Below are 25,837 nucleotides of genomic sequence, written 5' to 3'. Positions count from 1 at the left end.
CCCCAGAGCAGGGCTGCGGAACCCCAGAGCAGGGCCGCGGAACCCCAGAGCAGGGCCACAGAACCCCAGAGCAGGGCCACAGAACCCCAGAGCAGGGCCTCGGAACCCCAGAGCAGGGCCGCGGAACCCCAGAGCAGGGCCGCGGAACCCCAGAGCAGGGCCGCGGAACCCCAGAGCAGGGCCGCAGAACCCTGGGGCAGGGCCACGGAACTCAGAGCAGGGCCAGTTGGCAAACACTGTCTTAGGGTAAGACGTTTAATGGTAAGGGGTTATGGTTATTAGGGTAGGAGGTAGTGTTAGTCTCAGACCAGTCTCTATGGTGGATGCTCTGTACTCTCAGACCAGTCTCTATGGTGGATGCTCTGCACTCTCAGACCAGTCTCTATGGTGGATGCTCTGTACTTAAATACCTAGTTATTTAATCTCCTAGCAAGGTCCCCTTATTTCACTTCACTTACATGTGAGTATCTGTACTGGTATATACCAGTTTTTAATTGCACTAGGTTATACAAGCATATGCTTTGATATTTTAACCCGTTCTGGGCTTATTTCACATAACACTAGTATGCATTTAGCGTAGGGACCTGCTAAAGAGACTTACCTTGACGTGGTTAGCAGGCTTGGCATTATTTGATCAAAGGATGTATACCAAAAGTCTCCTTTTTTCTTATAGGTATTTACACCATACATATATACATATATATATTCCCCATTGATTGCTATCCCTATGGGAGAAGCGCAGGGATTCACTTTCTGTTTTGCACATTTGTATGGCCATTTCCTTCACTAGCTGCATGCTCTTTACATGGAGAAGCGCAGTGATTATATTTGTGTTACACTCAAGCACCCACGTCCTGGTACAACAAAGGGCTATCCAGCCACCGTTTGCCCAGCCCCAGATTTTGAGGAGCCCGGCACAGCGGGGGGTTCAGTATGCTAAGAGGCAGCAGTGCCAGGTTGCCGCATGCCCCTTAGCAGAATTGAAATAGGTGCCCGCCCGGCTTCAGAATACCGGCAAATCGGTGGTAGGCTGGCAGAGACATTCCCACGCGCTGATTAGCTGTAGTGGTTTGTGAATGGGACTCCAAAACCTATAAGAAAGCTTGCAGCCAATCAGGACCTCAGATTCTAAGCGCCAAACCATCAGCGGCAAATTCAAGATCCCAAAAAGATGCTCTGAGAGGAATAGACGCGAACCGGCTTCAGAGATTTCAAGGCGAGACCAACTTTTCGGGGGCCAAGTTCTGAACGTAGCGGTCGCGGCTGGAATTGCAGGCCGAATTGTGTTCCAGGACGTTTGTGAGTACTTCCTGGTCATTGGAAAGGACTCGTACAGACCTCATTTAGTAGCCATTTGGACTAGGAAAGTTTAGTTCGTTACCCAGATCCCCAGTAAGTGTGTTTTCTATTGCATATTGTGGTCCATTGTGTGTATGTCTTTTCCTGGAATAAATTACAATTTATTTTACCTTCTTGTTTTGCTCAATCATATGATCCCGGTATAAAAGGTGTTAATAAACCTGATCTCCCATGACACACACTCTCTATGGTGAACGCTCTGTACTTTCACTTTAGTCTCTATGGTAGACTCTGTACTCTCACTGTAGATTCTGTACAAAGAAGGGTGGGGAGCCAAGTTGTCCCTTTCTTCCTTGTAGTAACACAGGAGGGAGAGGGAGGAGGGGTATGATACCTTTTATTGGACCAACAAGTAGTAGATATGTTACAAACTTTCGAACCTCTCAGGGTCCTTCATTGTGTATGGTAAAAATACAGAAGCAAAATATTTCTTACAGTGTCTGTAAGAGGGATATCTGGCTGCAAACTAGTTTCTATGGTGGACGCTCTGTACTCTCAGTCTAGACTCTATTCTGGACATTCTAGATCTTCATTATGGACCACTCTATGCTGGTTCTTCTAGATATTTACTGGAATCGCTATGGTAGATGCTCTTGACTCTCAAACTAGAGTCTGTGGTGCACATTCTAGATCATCATTCTAGCCTCTATGGTGGATGCTCTGTAGTTATTCTAGTCTTTATGGTGGACACCCAAGAATTTCATTCAAGTCTCTATGTCGAGTCGAGTCTCTATATGGCGAGTCTCTTGAACACCAGTGTACTCTCACTGTAGTCTCTATAGTTTACACACTGTACTCTCACTCTAGTCTCTGTAATCGACATTACAAATCTTCACTCTAGTCTCTATGGTGGACTCTCTGTACCCTCACTCTAGTCTCTATGGTAGAGGTTTTGTCACAGCGATATTAATTCTGGACTCTAGCAGATATTCTAGATCTTCACTATAATATCTATGGTAGATGCTAGTCTCTATGGTGGATGCTCTATTTCTCAGTCTAGTCTCTATGGTAGATGCTCTGTACATTTACTCTAGTCTCTATGGTGGACACTCTGTATAGTCTGTATGGACACTTTGTACTCGCACTCTCATCTCTATGGCAGCTGCTCTGTAATCTTAGTTTAGTCTCTATGGCTGGCATCCTAAATCTTCATTCTACTCTAGTGGACACTATGTATAGTCTCCTTGGTGGACCCTCTTTAATTCACTGTGTACGGTTGATTCTTCCAGCTCGGCTTGTTTACTAAATTCAGGACAGGCATATTATCATACAGGGCACCCAACCCATCCTCCTGCCCTACCTCCCCACCACCTCATGACACCATCAGGAGCCCGAAGATGGTCTTGCCCTTCCTGTAATCCACCAGCTCCGGGTGACTAACATTCACGTAGAGTAGGTGTCCGCTCTCCAGCTGTGCCAGCCCACCTTGGCCCAGGCTGGTATACCAGAAGTCAACCCCGGTGCGCCCACCAACGCTTTCGGTGCCAGACAACAGGACGTTGTCCACTGGGGAGGAATCGTGCCAGAGGAGGACCTGGTTATCGAGAGTAATAGGTGCCATGTTGCCACGGAAGCCCACTTGGCAGTAGACGTAGTATAGTCCACCCTGATGGACTACAAGTTTGGTGCCCATGTATTCCACCTGGGGGCGGGTGAATGCCAGCTCATACTTGGGCGCCCACTTCAAAGTGCTGCCTACGGCTGCCCCGAAACCTGGAAGGGGGCAAAAGAAGATGACTGAGCTATCTCTAACTGCCAGGGAGAGGGCGTGCGCGGGAGACTGAGCTATCTCTCACTGCCAGGGAGGAGGCGTGCGCGGGAGACTAAGCTATTTCTCACTGCCAGGGAGGAGGCGTGCGTGGGAGACTGAGCTCTCTCTCACTGCCAGGGAGGGGGCGTGCGCAGGAGACTGAGCTATCTCTCACTGCCAGGGAGGGGGCGTGCGCAGGAGACTAAGCTATCTCCCACTGCCAGGGAGGGGGCATGCACGGGAGACTGAGCTATCTCTCACTGCCAGGGAGGGGGCGTGCGCGGGAGACTGAGCTATCTCTCACTGCTAGGGAAGGGACGTGCGCGGGAGACTGAGCTATCTCTCACTGCCAGGAAGGGGGCGTGCGCGGGAGACTGAGCTCTCTCTCACTGCCAGTGAGGGGGCGTGCACGTGAGACTGAGCTATCTCTCACTGCCAGGGAGGGGGCGTGCGCGGGAGACTGAGCTCTCTCTCACTGCCAGTGAGGGGGCGTGCACGTGAGACTGAGCTATCTCTCACTGCCAGGGAGGGGGCGTGCGCGGGAGACTGAGCTATCTCTCACTGCCAGGGAGGGGGCCTGCGCGGGAGACTGAGCTCTCACAGCCAGGGAGGGGGCGTGCGCTGGAGACTGAGCTCTCACTGCCAGGGAGGGGGCGTGCGCGGGAGACCGAGCTATCTCTCGCTGCCAGGGAGGGGGCGTGCGCGGGAGACTGAGCTATCTCTCACTGCCAGGGAGGGGGCGTGCGCGGGAGACTGAGCTCTCTCTCACTGCCAGGGATGGGGCGTGCGCGGGAGACTGAGCTTTCTCTCACTGCCAGGGAGGGGGCGTGCGCGGGAGACTGAGCTCTCTCTCACTGCCAGGGAGGGGGCGTGCGCGGGAGACTGAGCTCTCTCTCACTGCCAGGGAGGGGGCGTGCATGGGAGACTGAGCTCTCTCTCACTGCCAGGGAAGGGAAGTGCGCGGGAGACTGAGCTCTCTCTCACTGCCAGAGAGGGGGCGTGCGCGGGAGACTGAGCTATCTCTCACTGCCAGGGAGGGGGCGTACGCGGGAGACTGAGCTCTCTCTCACTGCCAGGGAGGGGGCGTGCACGGGAGACTGAGCCATCGCTCACTGCCAGGGAGGGGGCGTGCGCGGGAGACTGAGCTCTCTCTCACTGCTAGGGAGGGGGCGTGCACGGGAGACTGAGCTATCTCTCACTGCCAGGGAGGGGGCGTGCGCGGGAGACTGAGCTATCTCTAACTGCCAGGGAGAGGGCGTGCACGGGAGACTGAGCCATCGCTCACTGCCAGGGAGGGGGCGTGCGCGGGAGACTGAGCTATCTCTCACTGCCAGGGAGGGGGCGTGCGCATGAGACTGGGCTATCTCTCGCTGCCAGGGAGGGGGCGTGCGCGGGAGACTGAGCTATCTCTCGCTGCCAGGGAGGGGGCGTGCGCGGGAGACTGAGCTGTCTCTCACTGCCAGGGAGGGGGCGTGCGCGGGAGACTGAGCTCTCTCTCACTGCCAGGGAGGGGGCGTGCGCGGGAGACTGAGCTCTCTCTCACTGCCAGGGAAGGGAAGTGCGCGGGAGACTGAGCTCTCTCTCACTGCCAGAGAGGGGGCGTGCGCGGGTGACTGAGCTATCTCTCACTGCCAGGGAGGGGGCGTGCGCGGGAGACTGAGCTCTCTCTCACTGCCAGGGAGGGGGCGTGCACGGGAGACTGAGCTATCTCTCACTGCCAGGGAGGGGGCATGCGCGGGAGACTGAGCTCTCTCTCACTGCCAGGGAGGGGGCGTGCGCGGGAGACTGAGCTCTCACTGCCAGCGAGGGGGCGTGCGCGGGAGACTGAGCTATCTTTCACTGCCAGGGAGGGGGAGTGCGCGGGAGACTGAGCTATCTCTCACTGCCAGGGAGGGGGCGTGCGCGGGAGACTGAGCTATCTCTCACTGCCAGGGAGGGGGCGTGCGCGGGAGACTGAGCTATCTCTCACTGCCAGGGAGGGGGCGTGCGCGGGACACTGAGCTCTCTCTCACTGCCAGGGAGGAGGCGTGCGCGGGAGACTGAGCTCTCTCTCACTGCCAGGGAGGGGGCGTGCGCGAGAGACTGAGCTATCTCTCACTGCCAGGGAGGGGGCGTGCGCGGGAGACTGAGCTATCTCTCACTGCCAGGAGGGGGCGTGCGCGGGAGACTGAGCTATCTCTCACTGCCGGGGGGGCCTGCGCGGGAGACTGAGCTCTCACTGCCGGGGGGGGCCTGCGCGGGAGACTGAGCTCTCACTGCCAGGGAGGGGACGTGCGCAGGAGTCTGAGCTATCTCTCACTGCCAGGGAGGGGGCGTGCGTGGGAGACTGAGCTATATCTCACTGCCAGGGAGGGGGCGTGCGTGGGAGACTGAGCTATCTCTCACTGCCAGGGAGGGGGCATGTGCGGGAGACTGAGCTCTCTCTCACGGCCGGGGAGGGGGCGTGCGCAGGAGACTGAGCTATCTCTCACTGCCAGGGAGGGGGCGTGCGCGGGAGACTGAGCTCTCTCTCACTGCCAGGGAGGGGGCGTGCGCGGGAGACTGAGCTCTCACGGCCAGGGAGGAGGCGTGCGCGGGAGACTGAGCTATCTCTCACTGCCAGGGAGGGGGCGTGCGCGGGAGATTGAGCTCTCTCACTGCCAGGGAGGGGGCATGTGCGGGAGACTGAGATATCTCTCACTGCCAGTGGGGGCGCGAGTGGGAGACTGAGCTATCTCTCACTGCCAGGGAGGGGGCGTGCGTGGGAGACTGAGCTCTCTCTCACTGCCAGGGAGGGGGCGTGCGCGGGAGACTGAGCTCTCTCTCACTGCCAGGGAGGGGGCGTGCACGGGAGACTGAGCTGTCTCTCACTGCTAGGGAGGGGGCGTGCGCGGGAGACTGAGCTATCTCTCACTGCCAGGGAGGGGGCGTGCGCGGGAGACTGAGCTCTCTCTCACTGCCAGGGAGGGGGTGTGTGCGGGAGACTGAGCTCTCTCTCACTGCCAGGGAGGGGGTGTGCGCGGGAGACTGAGCTCTCTCTCACTGCTAGGGAGGGGGCGTGTGTGGGAGACTGAGCTATCTCTCACTGCCAGGGAGGGGGCGTGCGCGGGAGACTGAGCTATCTCTCACTGCCAGGGAGGGGGCGTGCACGGGAGACTGAGCTATCGCTCACTGCCTGGGAGGGGGCGTGCACGGGAGACTGAGCTATCTCTCACTGCCATGGAGGGGACGTTCATGGGAGACTGAGCTATATCTCACTGCCAGGGTGGGGGCGTGCACGGGAGACTGAGCTCTCACTGCCAGGGAGGGGGCGTGCGCGTGAGACTGAGCTATCTCTCACTGCCAGGGAGGGGGCGTGCGCGGGAGACTGAGCTATCTCTCACTGCCAGGGAGGGGGCGTGCACGGGAGACTGAGCTATCTCTCACTGCCAGGGAGGGGGCATGCGCGGGAGACTGAGCTCTCTCTCACTGCCAGGGAGGGGGTGTGCGCGGGAGACTGAGCTCTCTCTCACTGCCAGGGAGGGGGCGTGCGCGGGAGACTGAGCTATCTCTCACTGCCAGGGAGGGGGCGTGCGCGGGAGACTGAGCTCTCTCTCACTGCCAGGGAGGGGGCATGCGCGGGAGACTGAGCTCTCTCTCACTGCCAGGGAGGGGGCGTGCGCGGGAGACTGAGCTATCTCTCACTGCCAGGGAGGGGGCGTGCGCGAGAGACTGAGCTATCTCTCACTGCCAGGGAGGGGGCGTGCGCGGGAGACTGAGCTCTCACTGCCAGGGAGGGGGTGTGCGTGGGAGACTGAGCTATCTCTCACTGCCTGGGAGGGGGCATGCGCGGGAGACTGAGCTATCTCTCACTGCCAGGGAGGGGGCATGCACTGGAGACTGAGCTATCTCTCACGGCCAGGGAGGGGGCGTGCGCGGGAGACTGAGCTCTCTCTCACTGCCAGGGAGGGGGCATGCACTGGAGACTGAGCTATCTCTCACGGCCAGGGAGGGGGCGTGCGCGGGAGACTGAGCCCTCACTGACAGGGAGGGGGCGTGCGCAGGAGACTGAGCTCTCACTGCCAGGGAGGGTGCGTGCGCGGGAGACTGAGCTCTCTCTCACTGCCAGGGAGGGGGCGTGCGCGTGAGACTGAGCTCTCTCTCACTGCCAGGGAGGGGGCGTGCGCGGGAGACTGAGCTCTCTCTCACTGCGAGGGAGGGGACGTGCGTGGGAGACTGAGCTATCTCTCACTGCCAGGGAGGGGGCGTGCGCGGGAGACTGAGCTCTCTCTCACTGCCAGGGAGGGGGCGTGCGCGGGAGACTGAGCTCTCTCTCACTGCCAGGGAGGGGGCGTGCGCGGGAGACTGAGCTATCTCTCACTGCCAGGGAGGGGGCGTGCGCGGGAGACTGAGCTCTCTCTCACTGCGAGGGAGGGGACGTGCGTGGGAGACTGATCTATCTCTCACTGCCAGGGAGGGGACGTGCGTGGGAGACTGAGCTATCTCTCACTGCCAGGGAGGGGGCGTGCGCGGGAGACTGAGCTCTCTCTCACTGCCAGGGAGGGGGCGTGCCCAGGAGACTGAGCTATCTCTCACTGCCTGGGAGGGGGCGTGCACGGGAGACTGAGCTCTCACTGCCAGGGAGGGGGCGTGCGCGGGAGACTGAGCTCTCACTGCCAGGGAGTGGGCGTGCGCGGGAGACTGAGCTATCTCTCACTGCTAGGGAGGGGGCGTGCGCGGGAGGCTGAGCTATCTCTCACTGCCAGGGAGGGGGCGTGCGAGGGAGACTGAGCTCTCTCTCACTGCCAGGGAGGGGGCGTGCACAGCTATCTCTCACTGCCAGGGAGTGGGTGTGCGCGGGAGACTGAGCTCTCTCTCACTGCCAGGGAGGGGGCGTGCGCGGGAGACTGAGCTCTCTCTCACTGCCAGGGAGGGGGCGTGCGCGGGAGACTGAGCTCTCTCTCACTGCCAGGGAGGGGGCGTGCGCGGGAGACTGAGCTCTCTCTCACTGCCAGGAAGGGGGCGTGCGCGGGAGACTGAGCTCTCTCTCACTGCCAGGGAGGGGGCGTGCGCGGGAGACTGAGCTATCTTTCACTGCCAGGGAGGGGGCGTGCGCGGGAGACTGAGCTCTCTCTCACTGCCAGGAAGGGGGCGTGCGCGGGAGACTGAGCTATCTCTCACTGCCAGGGAGGGGGCGTGCGCGGGAGACTGAGCTCTCTCTCACTGCTAGGGAGGGGGCGTGCGCGGGAGACTGAGCTATCTCTCACTGCCAGGGAGGGGGCGTGCACGGGAGACTGAGCTATCTCTCACTGCCAGGGAGGGGGCGTGCGCGGGAGACTGAGCTCCCTCTCACTGCCAGGGAGGGGGCGTGCGCGGGAGACTGAGCTATCTCTCACTGCCAGGGAGGGGGCGTGCGCGGGAGACTGAGCTATCTCTCACTGCCATGGAGGGGGCGTGCGCGGGAGACTGAGCTCTCACTGCCAGGGAGGGGGCGTGCGCGGGAGACTGAGCTCTCTCTCACTGCCAGGGAGGGGGCGTGCGCGGGAGACTGAGCTCTCTCTCACTGCCAGGGAGGGGGCGTGCACAGCTCTCTCTCACTGCCAGGGAGGGGGCGTGCGCGGGAGACTGAGCTCTCTCTCACTGCCAGGGAGGGGGCGTGCGCGGGAGACTGAGCTCTCACTGCCAGGGAGGGGGCGTGCGCGGGAGACTGAGCTCTCTCTCACTGCCAGGGAGGAGGCGTGCGCGGGAGACTGAGCTATCTCTCACTGCCAGGGAGGGGGCGTGCGCGGGAGACTGAGCTCTCTCTCACTGCCAGGGAGGGGGCGTGCGCGGGAGACTGAGCTATCTCTCACTGCCAGGGAGGAGGCGTGCACGGGAGACTGAGCTATCTCTCACTGCTAGGGAGGGGGCGTGCGCGGGAGACTGAGCTCTCACTGCCAGGGAGGGGGCGTACGCGGGAGACTGAGCTCTCTCTCACTGCCAGGGAGGGGACGTGCGCGGGAGACTGAGCTCTCTCTCACTGCCAGGGAGGGGGCGTGCGCGGGAGACTGAGCTATCTCTCACTGCCAGGGAGGGGGCGTGCGCGGGAGACTGAGCTCTCACTGCCAGGGAGGAGGCGTGCGCGGGAGACTGATCTATCTCTCACTGCCAGGGATGGGGCGTGCGCGGGAGACTGAGCTATCTCTCACTGCTAGGGAGGGGGCGTGCGCGGGAGACTGAGCTCTCACTGCCAGGGAGGGGGCGTGCGCGGGAGACTGAGCTCTCACTGCCAGGGAGGGGGCGTGCGCGGGAGACTGAGCTCTCTCTCACTGCCCGGGAGGGGACGTGCGCGGGAGACTGAGCTATCTCTCACTGCCAGGGAGGGGGCGTGCGCGGGAGACTGAGCTATCTCTCACTGCCAGGGAGGGGGCGTGCGTGGGAGACTGAGCTATCTCTCACTGCCAGGGAGGGGGCGTGCGCGGGAGACTGAGCTCTCACTGCCAGGGAGGGGGCGTGCGCAGGAGACTGATCTATCTCTCACTGCCAGGGAGGGGGCGTGCGCGGGAGACTGAGCTATCTCTCACTGCCAGGGAGGGGGCGTGCGCAGGAGACTGAGCTATCTCTCACTGCCAGGGAGGGGGCGTGCGCGGGAGACTGAGCTATCTCTAACTGCCGGGGGGGCCTGCGCGGGAGACTGAGCTATCTCTCACTGCCAGGGAGGGGGCGTGCGCAGGAGACTGAGCTATCTCTCACTGCCAGGGAGGGGGCGTGCGCGGGAGACTGAGCTATCTCTCACTGCCAGGGAGGGGGCGTGCGCGGGAGACTGAGCTCTCACTGCCAGGGAGGGGGCGTGCGCGGGAGACTGATCTATCTCTCACTGCCAGGGAGGGGGCGTGCGCGGGAGACTGATCTATCGCTCACTGCCAGGGAGGGGGCGTGCGCGGGAGACTGAGCTATCTCTCACTGCCAGGGAGGGGGCGTGCGTGGGAGACTGATCTATCTCTCACTGCCAGGGAGGGGGCGTGCGCGGGAGACTGATCTATCGCTCACTGCCAGGGAGGGGGCGTGCGCGGGAGACTGAGCTATCTCTCACCGCCAGGGAGGGGGCGTGCGCGGGAGACTGAGCTATCTCTCACTGCCATGGAGGGGGCGTGCGCGGGAGACTGATCTATCTCTCACTGCCAGGGAGGGGACGTGCGCGGGAGACTGAGCTCTCTCTCACTGCCAGTGAGGGGGCGTGCACGTGAGACTGAGCTATCTCTCACTGCAAGGGAGGGGGCGTGCGCGGGAGACTGAGCTCTCTCTCACTGCCAGTGAGGGGGCGTGCACGTGAGACTGAGCTATCTCTCACTGCCAGGGAGGGGGCGTGCGCGGGAGACTGAGCTATCTCTCACTGCCAGGGAGGGGGCCTGCGCGGGAGACTGAGCTCTCACTGCCAGGGAGGGGGCGTGCGCTGGAGACTGAGCTCTCACTGCCAGGGAGGGGGCGTGCGCGGGAGACCGAGCTATCTCTCGCTGCCAGGGAGGGGGCGTGCGCGGGAGACTGAGCTATCTCTCACTGCCAGGGAGGGGGCGTGCGCGGGAGACTGAGCTCTCTCTCACTGCCAGGGATGGGGCGTGCGCGGGAGACTGAGCTTTCTCTCACTGCCAGGGAGGGGGCGTGCGCGGGAGACTGAGCTCTCTCTCACTGCCAGGGAGGGGGCGTGCGCGGGAGACTGAGCTCTCTCTCACTGCCAGGGAGGGGGCGTGCGCGGGAGACTGAGCTCTCACTGCCAGGGAGGGGGCGTGCGCGGGAGACTGAGCTCTCTCTCACTGCTAGGGAGGGGGCGTGCACGGGAGACTGAGCTATCTCTCACTGCCAGGGAGGGGGCGTGCGCGGGAGACTGAGCTATCTCTAACTGCCAGGGAGAGGGCGTGCACGGGAGACTGAGCCATCGCTCACTGCCAGGGAGGGGGCGTGCGCGGGAGACTGAGCTATCTCTCACTGCCAGGGAGGGGGCGTGCGCATGAGACTGGGCTATCTCTCGCTGCCAGGGAGGGGGCGTGCGCGGGAGACTGAGCTATCTCTCGCTGCCAGGGAGGGGGCGTGCGCGGGAGACTGAGCTGTCTCTCACTGCCAGGGAGGGGGCGTGCGCGGGAGACTGAGCTCTCTCTCACTGCCAGGGAGGGGGCGTGCGCGGGAGACTGAGCTCTCTCTCACTGCCAGGGAGGGGGCGTGCGCGGGAGACTGAGCTCTCTCTCACTGCCAGGGAAGGGAAGTGCGCGGGAGACTGAGCTCTCTCTCACTGCCAGAGAGGGGGCGTGCGCGGGTGACTGAGCTATCTCTCACTGCCAGGGAGGGGGCGTGCGCGGGAGACTGAGCTCTCTCTCACTGCCAGGGAGGGGGCGTGCGCGGGAGACTGAGCTATCTCTCACTGCCAGGGAGGGGGCATGCGCGGGAGACTGAGCTCTCTCTCACTGCCAGGGAGGGGGCGTGCGCGGGAGACTGAGCTCTCACTGCCAGCGAGGGGGCGTGCGCGGGGGACTGAGCTATCTTTCACTGCCAGGGAGGGGGAGTGCGCGGGAGACTGAGCTATCTCTCACTGCCAGGGAGGGGGCGTGCGCGGGAGACTGAGCTATCTCTCACTGCCAGGGAGGGGGCGTGCGCGGGAGACTGAGCTATCTCTCACTGCCAGGGAGGGGGCGTGCGCGGGACACTGAGCTCTCTCTCACTGCCAGGGAGGAGGCGTGCGCGGGAGACTGAGCTCTCTCTCACTGCCAGGGAGGGGGCGTGCGCGAGAGACTGAGCTATCTCTCACTGCCAGGGAGGGGGCGTGCGCGGGAGACTGCGCTATCTCTCACTGCCAGGGAGGGGGCGTGCGCGGGAGACTGAGCTATCTCTCACTGCCAGGAGGGGGCGTGCGCGGGAGACTGAGCTATCTCTCACTGCCGGGGGGGCCTGCGCGGGAGACTGAGCTCTCACTGCCGGGGGGGGCCTGCGCGGGAGACTGAGCTCTCACTGCCAGGGAGGGGACGTGCGCAGGAGTCTGAGCTATCTCTCACTGCCAGGGAGGGGGCGTGCGTGGGAGACTGAGCTATATCTCACTGCCAGGGAGGGGGCGTGCGTGGGAGACTGAGCTATCTCTCACTGCCAGGGAGGGGGCATGTGCGGGAGACTGAGCTCTCTCTCACGGCCGGGGAGGGGGCGTGCGCAGGAGACTGAGCTATCTCTCACTGCCAGGGAGGGGGCGTGCGCGGGAGACTGAGCTCTCTCTCACTGCCAGGGAGGGGGCGTGCGCGGGAGACTGAGCTCTCACGGCCAGGGAGGAGGCGTGCGCGGGAGACTGAGCTATCTCTCACTGCCAGGGAGGGGGCGTGCGCGGGAGATTGAGCTCTCTCACTGCCAGGGAGGGGGCATGTGCGGGAGACTGAGATATCTCTCACTGCCAGTGGGGGCGCGAGTGGGAGACTGAGCTATCTCTCACTGCCAGGGAGGGGGCGTGCGTGGGAGACTGAGCTCTCTCTCACTGCCAGGGAGGGGGCGTGCGCGGGAGACTGAGCTCTCTCTCACTGCCAGGGAGGGGGCGTGCACGGGAGACTGAGCTGTCTCTCACTGCTAGGGAGGGGGCGTGCGCGGGAGACTGAGCTATCTCTCACTGCCAGGGAGGGGGCGTGCGCGGGAGACTGAGCTCTCTCTCACTGCCAGGGAGGGGGTGTGTGCGGGAGACTGAGCTCTCTCTCACTGCCAGGGAGGGGGTGTGCGCGGGAGACTGAGCTCTCTCTCACTGCTAGGGAGGGGGCGTGTGTGGGAGACTGAGCTATCTCTCACTGCCAGGGAGGGGGCGTGCGCGGGAGACTGAGCTATCTCTCACTGCCAGGGAGGGGGCGTGCGCGGGAGACTGAGCTATCGCTCACTGCCTGGGAGGGGGCGTGCACGGGAGACTGAGCTATCTCTCACTGCCATGGAGGGGACGTGCGTGGGAGACTGAGCTATATCTCACTGCTAGGGTGGGGGCGTGCACGGGAGACTGAGCTCTCACTGCCAGGGAGGGGGCGTGCGCGGGAGACTGAGCTATCTCTCACTGCCAGGGAGGGGGCGTGCGTGGGAGACTGAGCTATCTCTCACTGCCAGGGAGGGGGCGTGCGCGGGAGACTGAGCTATCTCTCACTGCCAGGGAGGGGGCGTGCGCGGGAGACTGTGCAATCTCTCACTGCCATGGAGGGGGCGTGCACGGGAGACTGAGCTATCTCTCACTGCCAGGGAGGGGGCGTGCGCGGGAGACTGAGCTCTCTCTCTCACTGCCAGGGAGGGGGCGTGCACGGGAGACTGAGCTATCTCTCACTGCTAGGGAGGGGGCGTGCGCGGGAGACTGAGCTATCTCTCACTGCCAGGGAGGGGGTGTGTGTGGGAGACTGAGCTATCTCTCACTGCCAGGGAGGGGGCGTGCGCGGGAGACTGAGCTATCTCTCACTGCCAGGGAGGGGGCGTGCGCGGGAGACTGAGCTATCGCTCACTGCCTGGGAGGGGGCGTGCACGGGAGACTGAGCTATCTCTCACTGCCATGGAGGGGACGTTCATGGGAGACTGAGCTATATCTCACTGCCAGGGTGGGGGCGTGCACGGGAGACTGAGCTCTCACTGCCAGGGAGGGGGCGTGCGCGGGAGACTGAGCTATCTCTCACTGCCAGGGAGGGGGCGTGCGTGGGAGACTGAGCTATCTCTCACTGCCAGGGAGGGGGCGTGCGCGTGAGACTGAGCTATCTCTCACTGCCAGGGAGGGGGCGTGCGCGGGAGACTGAGCTATCTCTCACTGCCAGGGAGGGGGCGTGCACGGGAGACTGAGCTATCTCTCACTGCCAGGGAGGGGGCATGCGCGGGAGACTGAGCTCTCTCTCACTGCCAGGGAGGGGGTGTGCGCGGGAGACTGAGCTCTCTCTCACTGCCAGGGAGGGGGCGTGCGCGGGAGACTGAGCTATCTCTCACTGCCAGGGAGGGGGCGTGCGCGGGAGACTGAGCTCTCTCTCACTGCCAGGGAGGGGGCATGCGCGGGAGACTGAGCTCTCTCTCACTGCCAGGGAGGGGGCGTGCGCGGGAGACTGAGCTATCTCTCACTGCCAGGGAGGGGGCGTGCGCGAGAGACTGAGCTATCTCTCACTGCCAGGGAGGGGGCGTGCGCGGGAGACTGAGCTCTCACTGCCAGGGAGGGGGTGTGCGTGGGAGACTGAGCTATCTCTCACTGCCTGGGAGGGGGCATGCGCGGGAGACTGAGCTATCTCTCACTGCCAGGGAGGGGGCATGCACTGGAGACTGAGCTATCTCTCACGGCCAGGGAGGGGGCGTGCGCGGGAGACTGAGCTCTCTCTCACTGCCAGGGAGGGGGCATGCACTGGAGACTGAGCTATCTCTCACGGCCAGGGAGGGGGCGTGCGCGGGAGACTGAGCCCTCACTGACAGGGAGGGGGCGTGCGCAGGAGACTGAGCTCTCACTGCCAGGGAGGGTGCGTGCGCGGGAGACTGAGCTCTCTCTCACTGCCAGGGAGGGGGCGTGCGCGTGAGACTGAGCTCTCTCTCACTGCCAGGGAGGGGGCGTGCGCGGGAGACTGAGCTCTCTCTCACTGCGAGGGAGGGGACGTGCGTGGGAGACTGAGCTATCTCTCACTGCCAGGGAGGGGGCGTGCGCGGGAGACTGAGCTCTCTCTCACTGCCAGGGAGGGGGCGTGCGCGGGAGACTGAGCTCTCTCTCACTGCCAGGGAGGGGGCGTGCGCGGGAGACTGAGCTATCTCTCACTGCCAGGGAGGGGGCGTGCGCGGGAGACTGAGCTCTCTCTCACTGCGAGGGAGGGGACGTGCGTGGGAGACTGATCTATCTCTCACTGCCAGGGAGGGGACGTGCGTGGGAGACTGAGCTATCTCTCACTGCCAGGGAGGGGGCGTGCGCGGGAGACTGAGCTCTCTCTCACTGCCAGGGAGGGGGCGTGCCCAGGAGACTGAGCTATCTCTCACTGCCTGGGAGGGGGCGTGCACGGGAGACTGAGCTCTCACTGCCAGGGAGGGGGCGTGCGCGGGAGACTGAGCTCTCACTGCCAGGGAGTGGGCGTGCGCGGGAGACTGAGCTATCTCTCACTGCTAGGGAGGGGGCGTGCGCGGGAGGCTGAGCTATCTCTCACTGCCAGGGAGGGGGCGTGCGAGGGAGACTGAGCTCTCTCTCACTGCCAGGGAGGGGGCGTGCACAGCTATCTCTCACTGCCAGGGAGTGGGTGTGCGCGGGAGACTGAGCTCTCTCTCACTGCCAGGGAGGGGGCGTGCGCGGGAGACTGAGCTCTCTCTCACTGCCAGGGAGGGGGCGTGCGCGGGAGACTGAGCTCTCTCTCACTGCCAGGGAGGGGGCGTGCGCGGGAGACTGAGCTCTCTCTCACTGCCAGGAAGGGGGCGTGCGCGGGAGACTGAGCTCTCTCTCACTGCCAGGGAGGGGGCGTGCGCGGGAGACTGAGCTATCTTTCACTGCCAGGGAGGGGGCGTGCGCGGGAGACTGAGCTCTCTCTCACTGCCAGGAAGGGGGCGTGCGCGGGAGACTGAGCTATCTCTCACTGCCAGGGAGGGGGCGTGCGCGGGAGACTGAGCTCTCTCTCACTGCTAGGGAGGGGGCGTGCGCGGGAGACTGAGCTATCTCTCACTGCCAGGGAGGGGGCGTGCACGGGAGACTGAGCTATCTCTCACTGCCAGGGAGGGGGCGTGCGCGGGAGACTGAGCTCCCTCTCACTGCCAGGGAGGGGGCGTGCGCGGGAGACTGAGCTATCTCTCACTGCCAGGGAGGGGGCGTGCGCGGGAGACTGAGCTATCTCTCACTGCCATGGAGGGGGCGTGCGCGGGAGACTGAGCTCTCACTGCCAGGGAGGGGGCATGCGCGGGAGACTGAGCTCTCTCTCACTGCCAGGGAGGGGGCGTGCGCGGGAGACTGAGCTCTCTCTCACTGCCAGGGAGGGGGCGTGCACAGCTCTCTCTCACTGCCAGGGAGGGGGCGTGCGCGGGAGACTGAGCTCTCTCTCACTGCCAGGGAGGGGGCGTGCGCGGGAGACTGAGCTCTCACTGCCAGGGAGGGGGCGTGCGCGGGAGACTGAGCTCTCTCTCACTGCCAGGGAGGAGGCGTGCGCGGGAGACTGAGCTATCTCTCACTGCCAGGGAGGGGGCGTGCGCGGGAGACTGAGCTCTCTCTCACTGCCAGGGAGGGGGCGTGCGCGGGAGACTGAGCTATCTCTCACTGCCAGGGAGGAGGCGTGCACGGGAGACTGAGCTATCTCTCACTGCTAGGGAGGGGGCGTGCGCGGGAGACTGAGCTCTCACTGCCAGGGAGGGGGCGTACGCGGGAGACTGAGCTCTCTCTCACTGCCAGGGAGGGGACGTGCGCGGGAGACTGAGCTCTCTCTCACTGCCAGGGAGGGGGCGTGCGCGGGAGACTGAGCTATCTCTCACTGCCAGGGAGGGGGCGTGCGCGGGAGACTGAGCTCTCACTGCCAGGGAGGAGGCGTGCGCGGGAGACTGATCTATCTCTCACTGCCAGGGATGGGGCGTGCGCGGGAGACTGAGCTATCTCTCACTGCTAGGGAGGGGGCGTGCGCGGGAGACTGAGCTCTCACTGCCAGGGAGGGGGCGTGCGCGGGAGACTGAGCTCTCACTGCCAGGGAGGGGGCGTGCGCGGGAGACTGAGCTGTCTCTCACTGCCCGGGAGGGGACGTGCGCGGGAGACTGAGCTATCTCTCACTGCCAGGGAGGGGGCGTGCGCGGGAGACTGAGCTATCTCTCACTGCCAGGGAGGGGGCGTGCGTGGGAGACTGAGCTATCTCTCACTGTCAGGGAGGGGGCGTGCGCGGGAGACTGAGCTCTCACTGCCAGGGAGGGGGCGTGCGCGGGAGACTGATCTATCTCTCACTGCCAGGGAGGGGGCGTGCGCGGGAGACTGAGCTATCTCTCACTGCCAGGGAGGGGGCGTGCGCAGGAGACTGAGCTATCTCTCACTGCCAGGGAGGGGGCGTGCGCGGGAGACTGAGCTATCTCTAACTGCCGGGGGGGCCTGCGCGGGAGACTGAGCTATCTCTCACTGCCAGGGAGGGGGCGTGCGCAGGAGACTGAGCTATCTCTCACTGCCAGGGAGGGGGCGTGCGCGGGAGACTGAGCTATCTCTCACTGCCAGGGAGGGTGCGTGCGTGGGAGACTGCGCTATCTCTCACTGCCAGGGAGGGAGCGTGCGCGGGAGACTGAGCTATCTCTCACTGCCAGGGAGGGGGCGTGCGCGGGAGACTGATCTATCTCTCACTGCCAGGGAGGGGGCGTGCGCGGGAGACTGAGCTCTCACTGCCAGGGAGGGGGCGTGCGCGGGAGACTGATCTATCTCTCACTGCCAGGGAGGGGGCGTGCGCGGGAGACTGATCTATCGCTCACTGCCAGGGAGGGGGCGTGCGCGGGAGACTGATCTATCGCTCACTGCCAGGGAGGGGGCGTGCGCGGGAGACTGAGCTCTCTCTCACTGCCAGGGAGGGGGCGTGCGCGGGAGACTGAGCTCTCTCTCACTGCCAGGGAGGGGGCGTGCGCGGGAGACTGAGCTCTCTCTCACTGCCAGGAAGGGGGCGTGCGCGGGAGACTGAGCTCTCTCTCACTGCCAGGGAGGGGGCGTGCGCGGGAGACTGAGCTATCTTTCACTGCCAGGGAGGGGGCGTGCGCGGGAGACTGAGCTCTCTCTCACTGCCAGGAAGGGGGCGTGCGCGGGAGACTGAGCTATCTCTCACTGCCAGGGAGGGGGCGTGCGCGGGAGACTGAGCTCTCTCTCACTGCTAGGGAGGGGGCGTGCGCGGGAGACTGAGCTATCTCTCACTGCCAGGGAGGGGGCGTGCACGGGAGACTGAGCTATCTCTCACTGCCAGGGAGGGGGCGTGCGCGGGAGACTGAGCTCCCTCTCACTGCCAGGGAGGGGGCGTGCGCGGGAGACTGAGCTATCTCTCACTGCCAGGGAGGGGGCGTGCGCGGGAGACTGAGCTATCTCTCACTGCCATGGAGGGGGCGTGCGCGGGAGACTGAGCTCTCACTGCCAGGGAGGGGGCGTGCGCGGGAGACTGAGCTCTCTCTCACTGCCAGGGAGGGGGCGTGCGCGGGAGACTGAGCTCTCTCTCACTGCCAGGGAGGGGGCGTGCACAGCTCTCTCTCACTGCCAGGGAGGGGGCGTGCGCGGGAGACTGAGCTCTCTCTCACTGCCAGGGAGGGGGCGTGCGCGGGAGACTGAGCTCTCACTGCCAGGGAGGGGGCGTGCGCGGGAGACTGAGCTCTCTCTCACTGCCAGGGAGGAGGCGTGCGCGGGAGACTGAGCTATCTCTCACTGCCAGGGAGGGGGCGTGCGCGGGAGACTGAGCTCTCTCTCACTGCCAGGGAGGGGGCGTGCGCGGGAGACTGAGCTATCTCTCACTGCCAGGGAGGAGGCGTGCACGGGAGACTGAGCTATCTCTCACTGCTAGGGAGGGGGCGTGCGCGGGAGACTGAGCTCTCACTGCCAGGGAGGGGGCGTACGCGGGAGACTGAGCTCTCTCTCACTGCCAGGGAGGGGACGTGCGCGGGAGACTGAGCTCTCTCTCACTGCCAGGGAGGGGGCGTGCGCGGGAGACTGAGCTATCTCTCACTGCCAGGGAGGGGGCGTGCGCGGGAGACTGAGCTCTCTCTCACTGCTAGGGAGGGGGCGTGCGCGGGAGACTGAGCTCTCACTGCCAGGGAGGGGGCGTACGCGGGAGACTGAGCTCTCTCTCACTGCCAGGGAGGGGACGTGCGCGGGAGACTGAGCTCTCTCTCACTGCCAGGGATGGGGCGTGCGCGGGAGACTGAGCTATCTCTCACTGCTAGGGAGGGGGCGTGCGCGGGAGACTGAGCTCTCACTGCCAGGGAGGGGGCGTGCGCGGGAGACTGAGCTCTCACTGCCAGGGAGGGGGCGTGCGCGGGAGACTGAGCTGTCTCTCACTGCCCGGGAGGGGACGTGCGCGGGAGACTGAGCTATCTCTCACTGGCAGGGAGGGGGCGTGCGCGGGAGACTGAGCTATCTCTCACTGCCAGGGAGGGGGCGTGCGTGGGAGACTGAGCTATCTCTCACTGTCAGGGAGGGGGCGTGCGCGGGAGACTGAGCTCTCACTGCCAGGGAGGGGGCGTGCGCGGGAGACTGATCTATCTCTCACTGCCAGGGAGGGGGCGTGCGCGGGAGACTGAGCTATCTCTCACTGCCAGGGAGGGGGCGTGCGCAGGAGACTGAGCTATCTCTCACTGCCAGGGAGGGGGCGTGCGCGGGAGACTGAGCTATCTCTAACTGCCGGGGGGGCCTGCGCGGGAGACTGAGCTATCTCTCACTGCCAGGGAGGGGGCGTGCGCAGGAGACTGAGCTATCTCTCACTGCCAGGGAGGGGGCGTGCGCGGGAGACTGAGCTATCTCTCACTGCCAGGGAGGGTGCGTGCGTGGGAGACTGCGCTATCTCTCACTGCCAGGGAGGGAGCGTGCGCGGGAGACTGAGCTATCTCTCACTGCCAGGGAGGGGGCGTGCGCGGGAGACTGATCTATCTCTCACTGCCAGGGAGGGGGCGTGCGCGGGAGACTGAGCTCTCACTGCCAGGGAGGGGGCGTGCGCGGGAGACTGATCTATCTCTCACTGCCAGGGAGGGGGCGTGCGCGGGAGACTGATCTATCGCTCACTGCCAGGGAGGGGGCGTGCGCGGGAGACTGATCTATCGCTCACTGCCAGGGAGGGGGCGTGCGCGGGAGACTGATCTATCTCTCACTGCCAGGGAGGGGGCGTGCGCGGGAGACTGATCTATCGCTCACTGCCAGGGAGGGGGCGTGCGCGGGAGACTGATCTATCTCTCACTGCCAGGGAGGGGGCGTGCGCGGGAGACTGATCTATCGCTCACTGCCAGGGAGGGGGCGTGCGCGGGAGACTGAGCTATCTCTCACTGCCATGGAGGGGGCGTGCGCGGGAGACTGATCTATCTCTCACTGCCAGGGGGGGGCGTGCACGGGAGACTGAGCTATCGCTCACTGCCAGGGAGGGGGCGTGCGCGGGAGACTGAGCTATCTCTCACTGCCAGGAGGGGACGTGCGCGGGAGACTGAGCTATCTCTCACTGCCAGGGAGGGGGCGTGCGCGGGAGACTGAGCTATCGCTCACTGCCAGGGAGGGGGTGTGCGCGGGAGACTGAGCTATCGCTCACTGCCAGGGAGGGGACGTGCGCGGGAGACTGAGCTATCTCTCACTGCCAGGGAGGGGGTGTGCGCGGGAGACTGAGCTATCGCTCACTGCCAGGGAGGGGGCGTGCGCGGGAGACTGAGCTATCTCTCACTGCCAGGGAGGGGGCGTGCACGGGAGACTGAGCTATCGCTCACTGCCAGGGAGGGGGCGTGCGCGGGAGACTGAGCTATCTCTCACTGCCAGGGAGGGGGCGTGCGCGGAGACTGAGCTATCTCTCACTGCCATGGAGGGGGCGTGCGCGGGAGACTGAGCTCTCACTGCCAGGGAGGGGGCGTGCGCGGGAGACTGAGCTCTCTCTCACTGCCAGGGAGGGGGCGTGCGCGGGAGACTGAGCTCTCTCTCACTGCCAGGGAGGGGGCGTGCACAGCTCTCTCTCACTGCCAGGGAGGGGGCGTGCGCGGGCGGGAGACTGAGCTCTCTCTCACTGCCAGGGAGGGGGCGTGCGCGGGAGACTGAGCTCTCACTGCCAGGGAGGGGGCGTGCGCGGGAGACTGAGCTCTCTCTCACTGCCAGGGAGGAGGCGTGCGCGGGAGACTGAGCTATCTCTCACTGCCAGGGAGGGGGCTGTGCGCGGGAGACTGAGCTCTCTCTCACTGCCAGGGAGGGGGCGTGCGCGGGAGACTGAGCTATCTCTCACTGCAGGGAGGAGGCGTGCACGGGAGACTGAGCTATCTCTCACTGCTAGGGAGGGGGCGTGCGCGGGAGACTGAGCTCTCACTGCCAGGGAGGGGGGCGTGCACGGGAGACTGAGCTCTCTCTCACTGCCAGGGAGGGGGCGTGCGCGGGAGACTGAGCTATCTCTCACTGCCAGGGAGGGGGCGTGCGCGGGAGACTGAGCTCTCTCTCACTGCTAGGGAGGGGGCGTGCGCGGGAGACTGAGCTCTCACTGCCAGGGAGGGGGCGTACGCGGGAGACTGAGCTCTCTCTCACTGCCAGGGAGGGGACGTGCGCGGGAGACTGAGCTCTCTCTCACTGCCAGGGAGGAGGCGTGCACGGGAGACTGAGCTATCTCTCACTGCTAGGGAGGGGGCGGTGCGCGGGAGACTGAGCTATCTCTCACTGCCAGGGAGGAGGCGTGCACGGGAGACTGAGCTCTCTCTCACTGCCAGGGAGGGGACGTGCGCGGGAGACTGAGCTCTCTCTCACTGCAGGGAGGGGGCGTGCGCGGGAGACTGAGCTATCTCTCACTGCCAGGGAGGGGGCGTGCGCGGGAGACTGAGCTCTCTCTCACTGCTAGGGAGGGGGGCGTGCGCGGGAGACTGAGCTCTCACTGCCAGGGAGGGGGCGTACGCGGGAGACTGAGCTCTCTCTCACTGCCAGGGAGGGGACGTGCGCGGGAGACTGAGCTCTCTCTCACTGCCAGGGATGGGGCGTGCGCGGGAGACTGAGCTATCTCTCACTGCTAGGGAGGGGGGCTGTGCGCGGGAGACTGAGCTCTCACTGCCAGGGAGGGGGCGTGCGCGGGAGACTGAGCTCTCACTGCCAGGGAGGGGGCGTGCGCGGGAGACTGAGCTGTCTCTCACTGCCCGGGAGGGGACGTGCGCGGGAGACTGAGCTATCTCTCACTGCCAGGGAGGGGGCGTGCGCGGGAGACTGAGCTATCTCTCACTGCCAGGGAGGGGGCGTGCGTGGGAGACTGAGCTATCTCTCACTGTCAGGGAGGGGGCGTGCGCGGGAGACTGAGCTATCTCTAACTGCCGGGGGGGCCTGCGCGGGAGACTGAGCTATCTCTCACTGCCAGGGAGGGGGCGGTGCGCAGGAGACTGAGCTATCTCTCACTGCCAGGGAGGGGGCGTGCGCGGGAGACTGAGCTATCTCTCACTGCCAGGGAGGGTGCGTGCGTGGGAGACTGCGCTATCTCTCACTGCAGGGAGGGAGCGTGCGCGGGAGACTGAGCTATCTCTCACTTGCCAGGGAGGGGGCGTGCGCGGAGACTGATCTATCTCTCACTGCCAGGGAGGGGGCGTGCGCGGGAGACTGAGCTCTCACTGCCAGGGAGGGGGCGTGCGCGGGAGACTGATCTATCTCTCACTGCCAGGGAGGGGGCGTGCGCGGGAGACTGATCTATCGCTCACTGCCAGGGAGGGGGGCGTGCGCGGGAGACTGATCTATCGCTCACTGCCAGGGAGGGGGCGTGCGCGGGAGACTGATCTATCTCTCACTGCCAGGGAGGGGGCGTTGCGCGGGAGACTGATCTATCGCTCACTGCCAGGGAGGGGGCGTGCGCGGGAGACTGATCTATCTCTCACTGCCAGGGAGGGGGCGTGCGCGGGAGACTGATCTATCGCTCACTGCCAGGGAGGGGGCTGTGCGCGGGAGACTGAGCTATCTCTCACTGCCATGGAGGGGGCGTGCGCGGGAGACTGATCTATCTCTCACTGCCAGGGGGGGGGCGTGCACGGGAGACTGAGCTATCGCTCACTGCCAGGGAGGGGGCGTGCGCGGGAGACTGAGCTATCTCTCACTGCCAGGGAGGGGACGTGCGCGGGAGACTGAGCTATCTCTCACTGCCAGGGAGGGGGCGTGCGCGGGAGACTGATCTATCGCTCACTGCCAGGGAGGGGGTGTGGCGCGGGAGACTGAGCTATCGCTCACTGCCAGGGAGGGGAACGTGCGCGGGAGACTGAGCTATCTCTCACTGCCAGGGAGGGGGTGTGCGCGGGAGACTGAGCTATCGCTCACTGCCAGGGAGGGGGCGTGCGCGGGAGACTGAGCTATCTCTCACTGCCAGGGAGGGGGCGTGCACGGGAGACTGAGCTATCGCTCACTGCCAGGGAGGGGGCGTGCGCGGGAGACTGAGCTATCTCTCACTGCCAGGAGGGGGCGTGCGCGGGAGACTGAGCTATCTCTCACTGCCATGGAGGGGGCGTGTGCGCGGGAGACTGAGCTCTCACTGCCAGGGAGGGGGCGTGCGCGGGAGACTGAGCTCTCTCTCACTGCCAGGGAGGGGGCGTGCGCGGGAGACTGAGCTCTCTCTCACTGCCAGGGAGGGGGCGTGCACAGCTCTCTCTCACTGCCAGGGAGGGGGCGTGCGCGGGAGACTGAGCTCTCTCTCACTGCCAGGGAGGGGGCGGTGCGCGGGAGACTGAGCTCTCACTGCCAGGGAGGGGGCGTGCGCGGGAGACTGAGCTCTCTCTCACTGCCAGGGAGGAGGCGGGTGCGCGGGAGACTGAGCTATCTCTCACTGCCAGGGAGGGGGCGTGCGCGGAGACTGAGCTCTCTCTCACTGCCAGGGAGGGGGCGTGCGCGGGAGACTGAGCTATCTCTCACTGCCAGGGAGGAGGCGTGCACGGGAGACTGAGCTATCTCTCACTGCTAGGGAGGGGGCGTGCGCGGGAGACTGAGCTCTCACTGCCAGGGAGGGGGCGTACGCGGGAGACTGAGCTCTCTCTCACTGCCAGGGAGGGGACGTGCGCGGGAGACTGAGCTCTCTCTCACTGCCAGGGAGGGGGCGTGCGCGGGAGAACTGAGCTATCTCTCACTGCCAGGGAGGGGGCGTGCGCGGGAGACTGAGCTCTCTCTCACTGCTAGGGAGGGGGCGTGCGCGGGAGACTGAGCTCTCACTGCCAGGGAGGGGGCGTACGCGGGAGACTGAGCTCTCTCTCACTGCCAGGGAGGGGACGTGCGCGGGAGACTGAGCTCTCTCTCACTGCCAGGGATGGGGCGTGCGCGGGAGACTGAGCTATCTCTCACTGCTAGGGAGGGGGCGTGCGCGGGAGACTGAGCTCTCACTGCCAGGGAGGGGGCGTGCGCGGGAGACTGAGCTCTCACTGCCAGGGAGGGGGCGTGCGCGGGAGACTGAGCTGTCTCTCACTGCCCGGGAGGGGACGTGCGCGGAAGACTGAGCTATCTCTCACTGCCAGGGAGGGGCGTGCGCGGGAGACTGAGCTATCTCTCACTGCCAGGGAGGGGGCGTGCGTGGGAGACTGAGCTATCTCTCACTGTCAGGGAGGGGGCGTGTGCGCGGGAGACTGAGCTATCTCTAACTGCCGGGGGGCCTGCGCGGGAGACTGAGCTATCTCTCACTGCCAGGGAGGGGGCGTGCGCAGGAGACTGAGCTATCTCTCACTGCCAGGGAGGGGGCGTGCGCGGGAGACTGAGCTATCTCTCACTGCCAGGGAGGGTGCGTGCGTGGGAGACTGCGCTATCTCTCACTGCCAGGGAGGGAGCGTGCGCGGGAGACTGAGCTATCTCTCACTGCCAGGGAGGGGGCGTGCGCGGGAGACTGATCTATCTCTCACTGCCAGGGAGGGGGCGTGGCGCGGAGACTGAGCTCTCACTGCCAGGGAGGGGGCGTGCGCGGGAGACTGATCTATCTCTCACTGCCAGGGAGGGGGCGTGCGCGGGAGACTGATCTATCGCTCACTGCCAGGGAGGGGGCGTGCGCGGGAGACTGATCTATCGCTCACTGCCAGGGAGGGGGCGTCGCGGGAGACTGATCTATCTCTCACTGCCAGGGAGGGGGCGTGCGCGGGAGACTGATCTATCGCTCACTGCCAGGGAGGGGGCGTGCGCGGGAGACTGATCTATCTCTCACTGCCAGGGAGGGGGCGTGCGCGGGAGACTGATCTATCGCTCACTGCCAGGGAGGGGGCGTGCGCGGGAGACTGAGCTATCTCTCACTGCCATGGAGGGGGCGTGCGCGGGAGACTGATCTATCTCTCACTGCCAGGGGGGGGGCGTGCACGGGAGACTGAGCTATCGCTCACTGCCAGGGAGGGGGCGTGCGCGGGAGACTGAGCTATCTCTCACTGCCAGGGAGGGGACGTGCGCGGGAGACTGAGCTATCTCTCACTGCCAGGGAGGGGGCGTGCGCGGGAGACTGAGCTATCGCTCACTGCCAGGGAGGGGGCGTGCGCGGGAGACTGAGCTATCTCTCACTGCCAGGGAGGGGACAGTGCGCGGGAGACTGAGCTATCTCTCACTGCCAGGGAGGGGACGTCGCGGGAGACTGAGCTATCGCTCACTGCCAGGGAGGGGACGTGCGCGGGAGACTGAGCTATCTCTCACTGCCAGGAGGGGACGTGCGCGGGAGACTGAGCTATCGCTCACTGCCAGGGAGGGGACGTGCGAGGGAGACTGAGCTATCTCTCACTGCCAGGGAGGGGGCGTGCGCGGGAGACTGAGCTATCGCTCACTGCCAGGGAGGGGGCTGTGCGCGGGAGACTGAGCTATCTCTCACTGCCAGGGAGGGGCGTGCACGGGAGACTGAGCTATCGCTCACTGCCAGGGAGGGGGCGTGCGCGGGAGACTGAGCTATCTCTCACTGCCAGGAGGGGGTGTGCGCGGGAGACTGAGCTCCCTCTCATCTCCCTTCTGATTGGCTGGGCGTGTGGAATGTTGCGCTCTAATTGGACACCTTGGGACCCCAACTTACCAATCAGATGAGCCGCTGATTTGTTGGAGTTCTGACGCTGCCATCTCTTCATTTGATTGGCTGTAAAAGTCCTGGAGGTTACCCCCTTTCATGGAGACTTATCAGTCCTAGAGGTCTCCCCCTTTCATCGAGTCTTGGCTACTCATTAGTCCTAGAAGTCTCCCCCACC

The 25,837-nt window shown here is 64.7% G+C and overlaps 1 protein-coding gene across 1 annotated transcript; it reads right to left on the bottom strand.

Moving 5' to 3' along the window:
- Positions 1-1,688: 1,688 nt before the first annotated feature.
- LTB (lymphotoxin beta) lies at positions 1,689-25,796 on the bottom strand. The gene is made up of 2 exons (XM_075584200.1): positions 25,669-25,796; positions 1,689-3,072 (listed from the first exon to the last, which is right to left on the bottom strand). The coding sequence occupies exons 1-2, from the start codon at positions 25,718-25,720 to the stop codon at positions 2,672-2,674; spliced, it is 453 nt and encodes a 150-aa protein (XP_075440315.1). The 5' UTR covers positions 25,721-25,796; the 3' UTR covers positions 1,689-2,671.
- Between the last annotated feature and the right edge of the window lie 41 nt (positions 25,797-25,837).

The sequence above is a fragment of the Ascaphus truei genome, unplaced genomic scaffold (assembly GCF_040206685.1).
Source record: "Ascaphus truei isolate aAscTru1 unplaced genomic scaffold, aAscTru1.hap1 HAP1_SCAFFOLD_475, whole genome shotgun sequence".
NCBI lineage: Eukaryota > Metazoa > Chordata > Amphibia > Anura > Ascaphidae > Ascaphus > Ascaphus truei.
Note: the sequence above shows the minus strand (reverse complement) of the source record. Positions and strands in the feature narration are given on the sequence as shown.

Coding starts and splice junctions, on each gene's coding strand:
- LTB (XM_075584200.1), bottom strand. CDS start 25,720: ATGAAGAGATGGCAGCGTCAGAACTCCAACAAATCAGCGGCTCATCTG. Junction 3,073..25,668: donor ATCAGCGGCTCATCTGATTG/GTAAGTTGGGGT, acceptor GCCCCCTTCCAG/GTTTCGGGGCAGCCGTAGGC.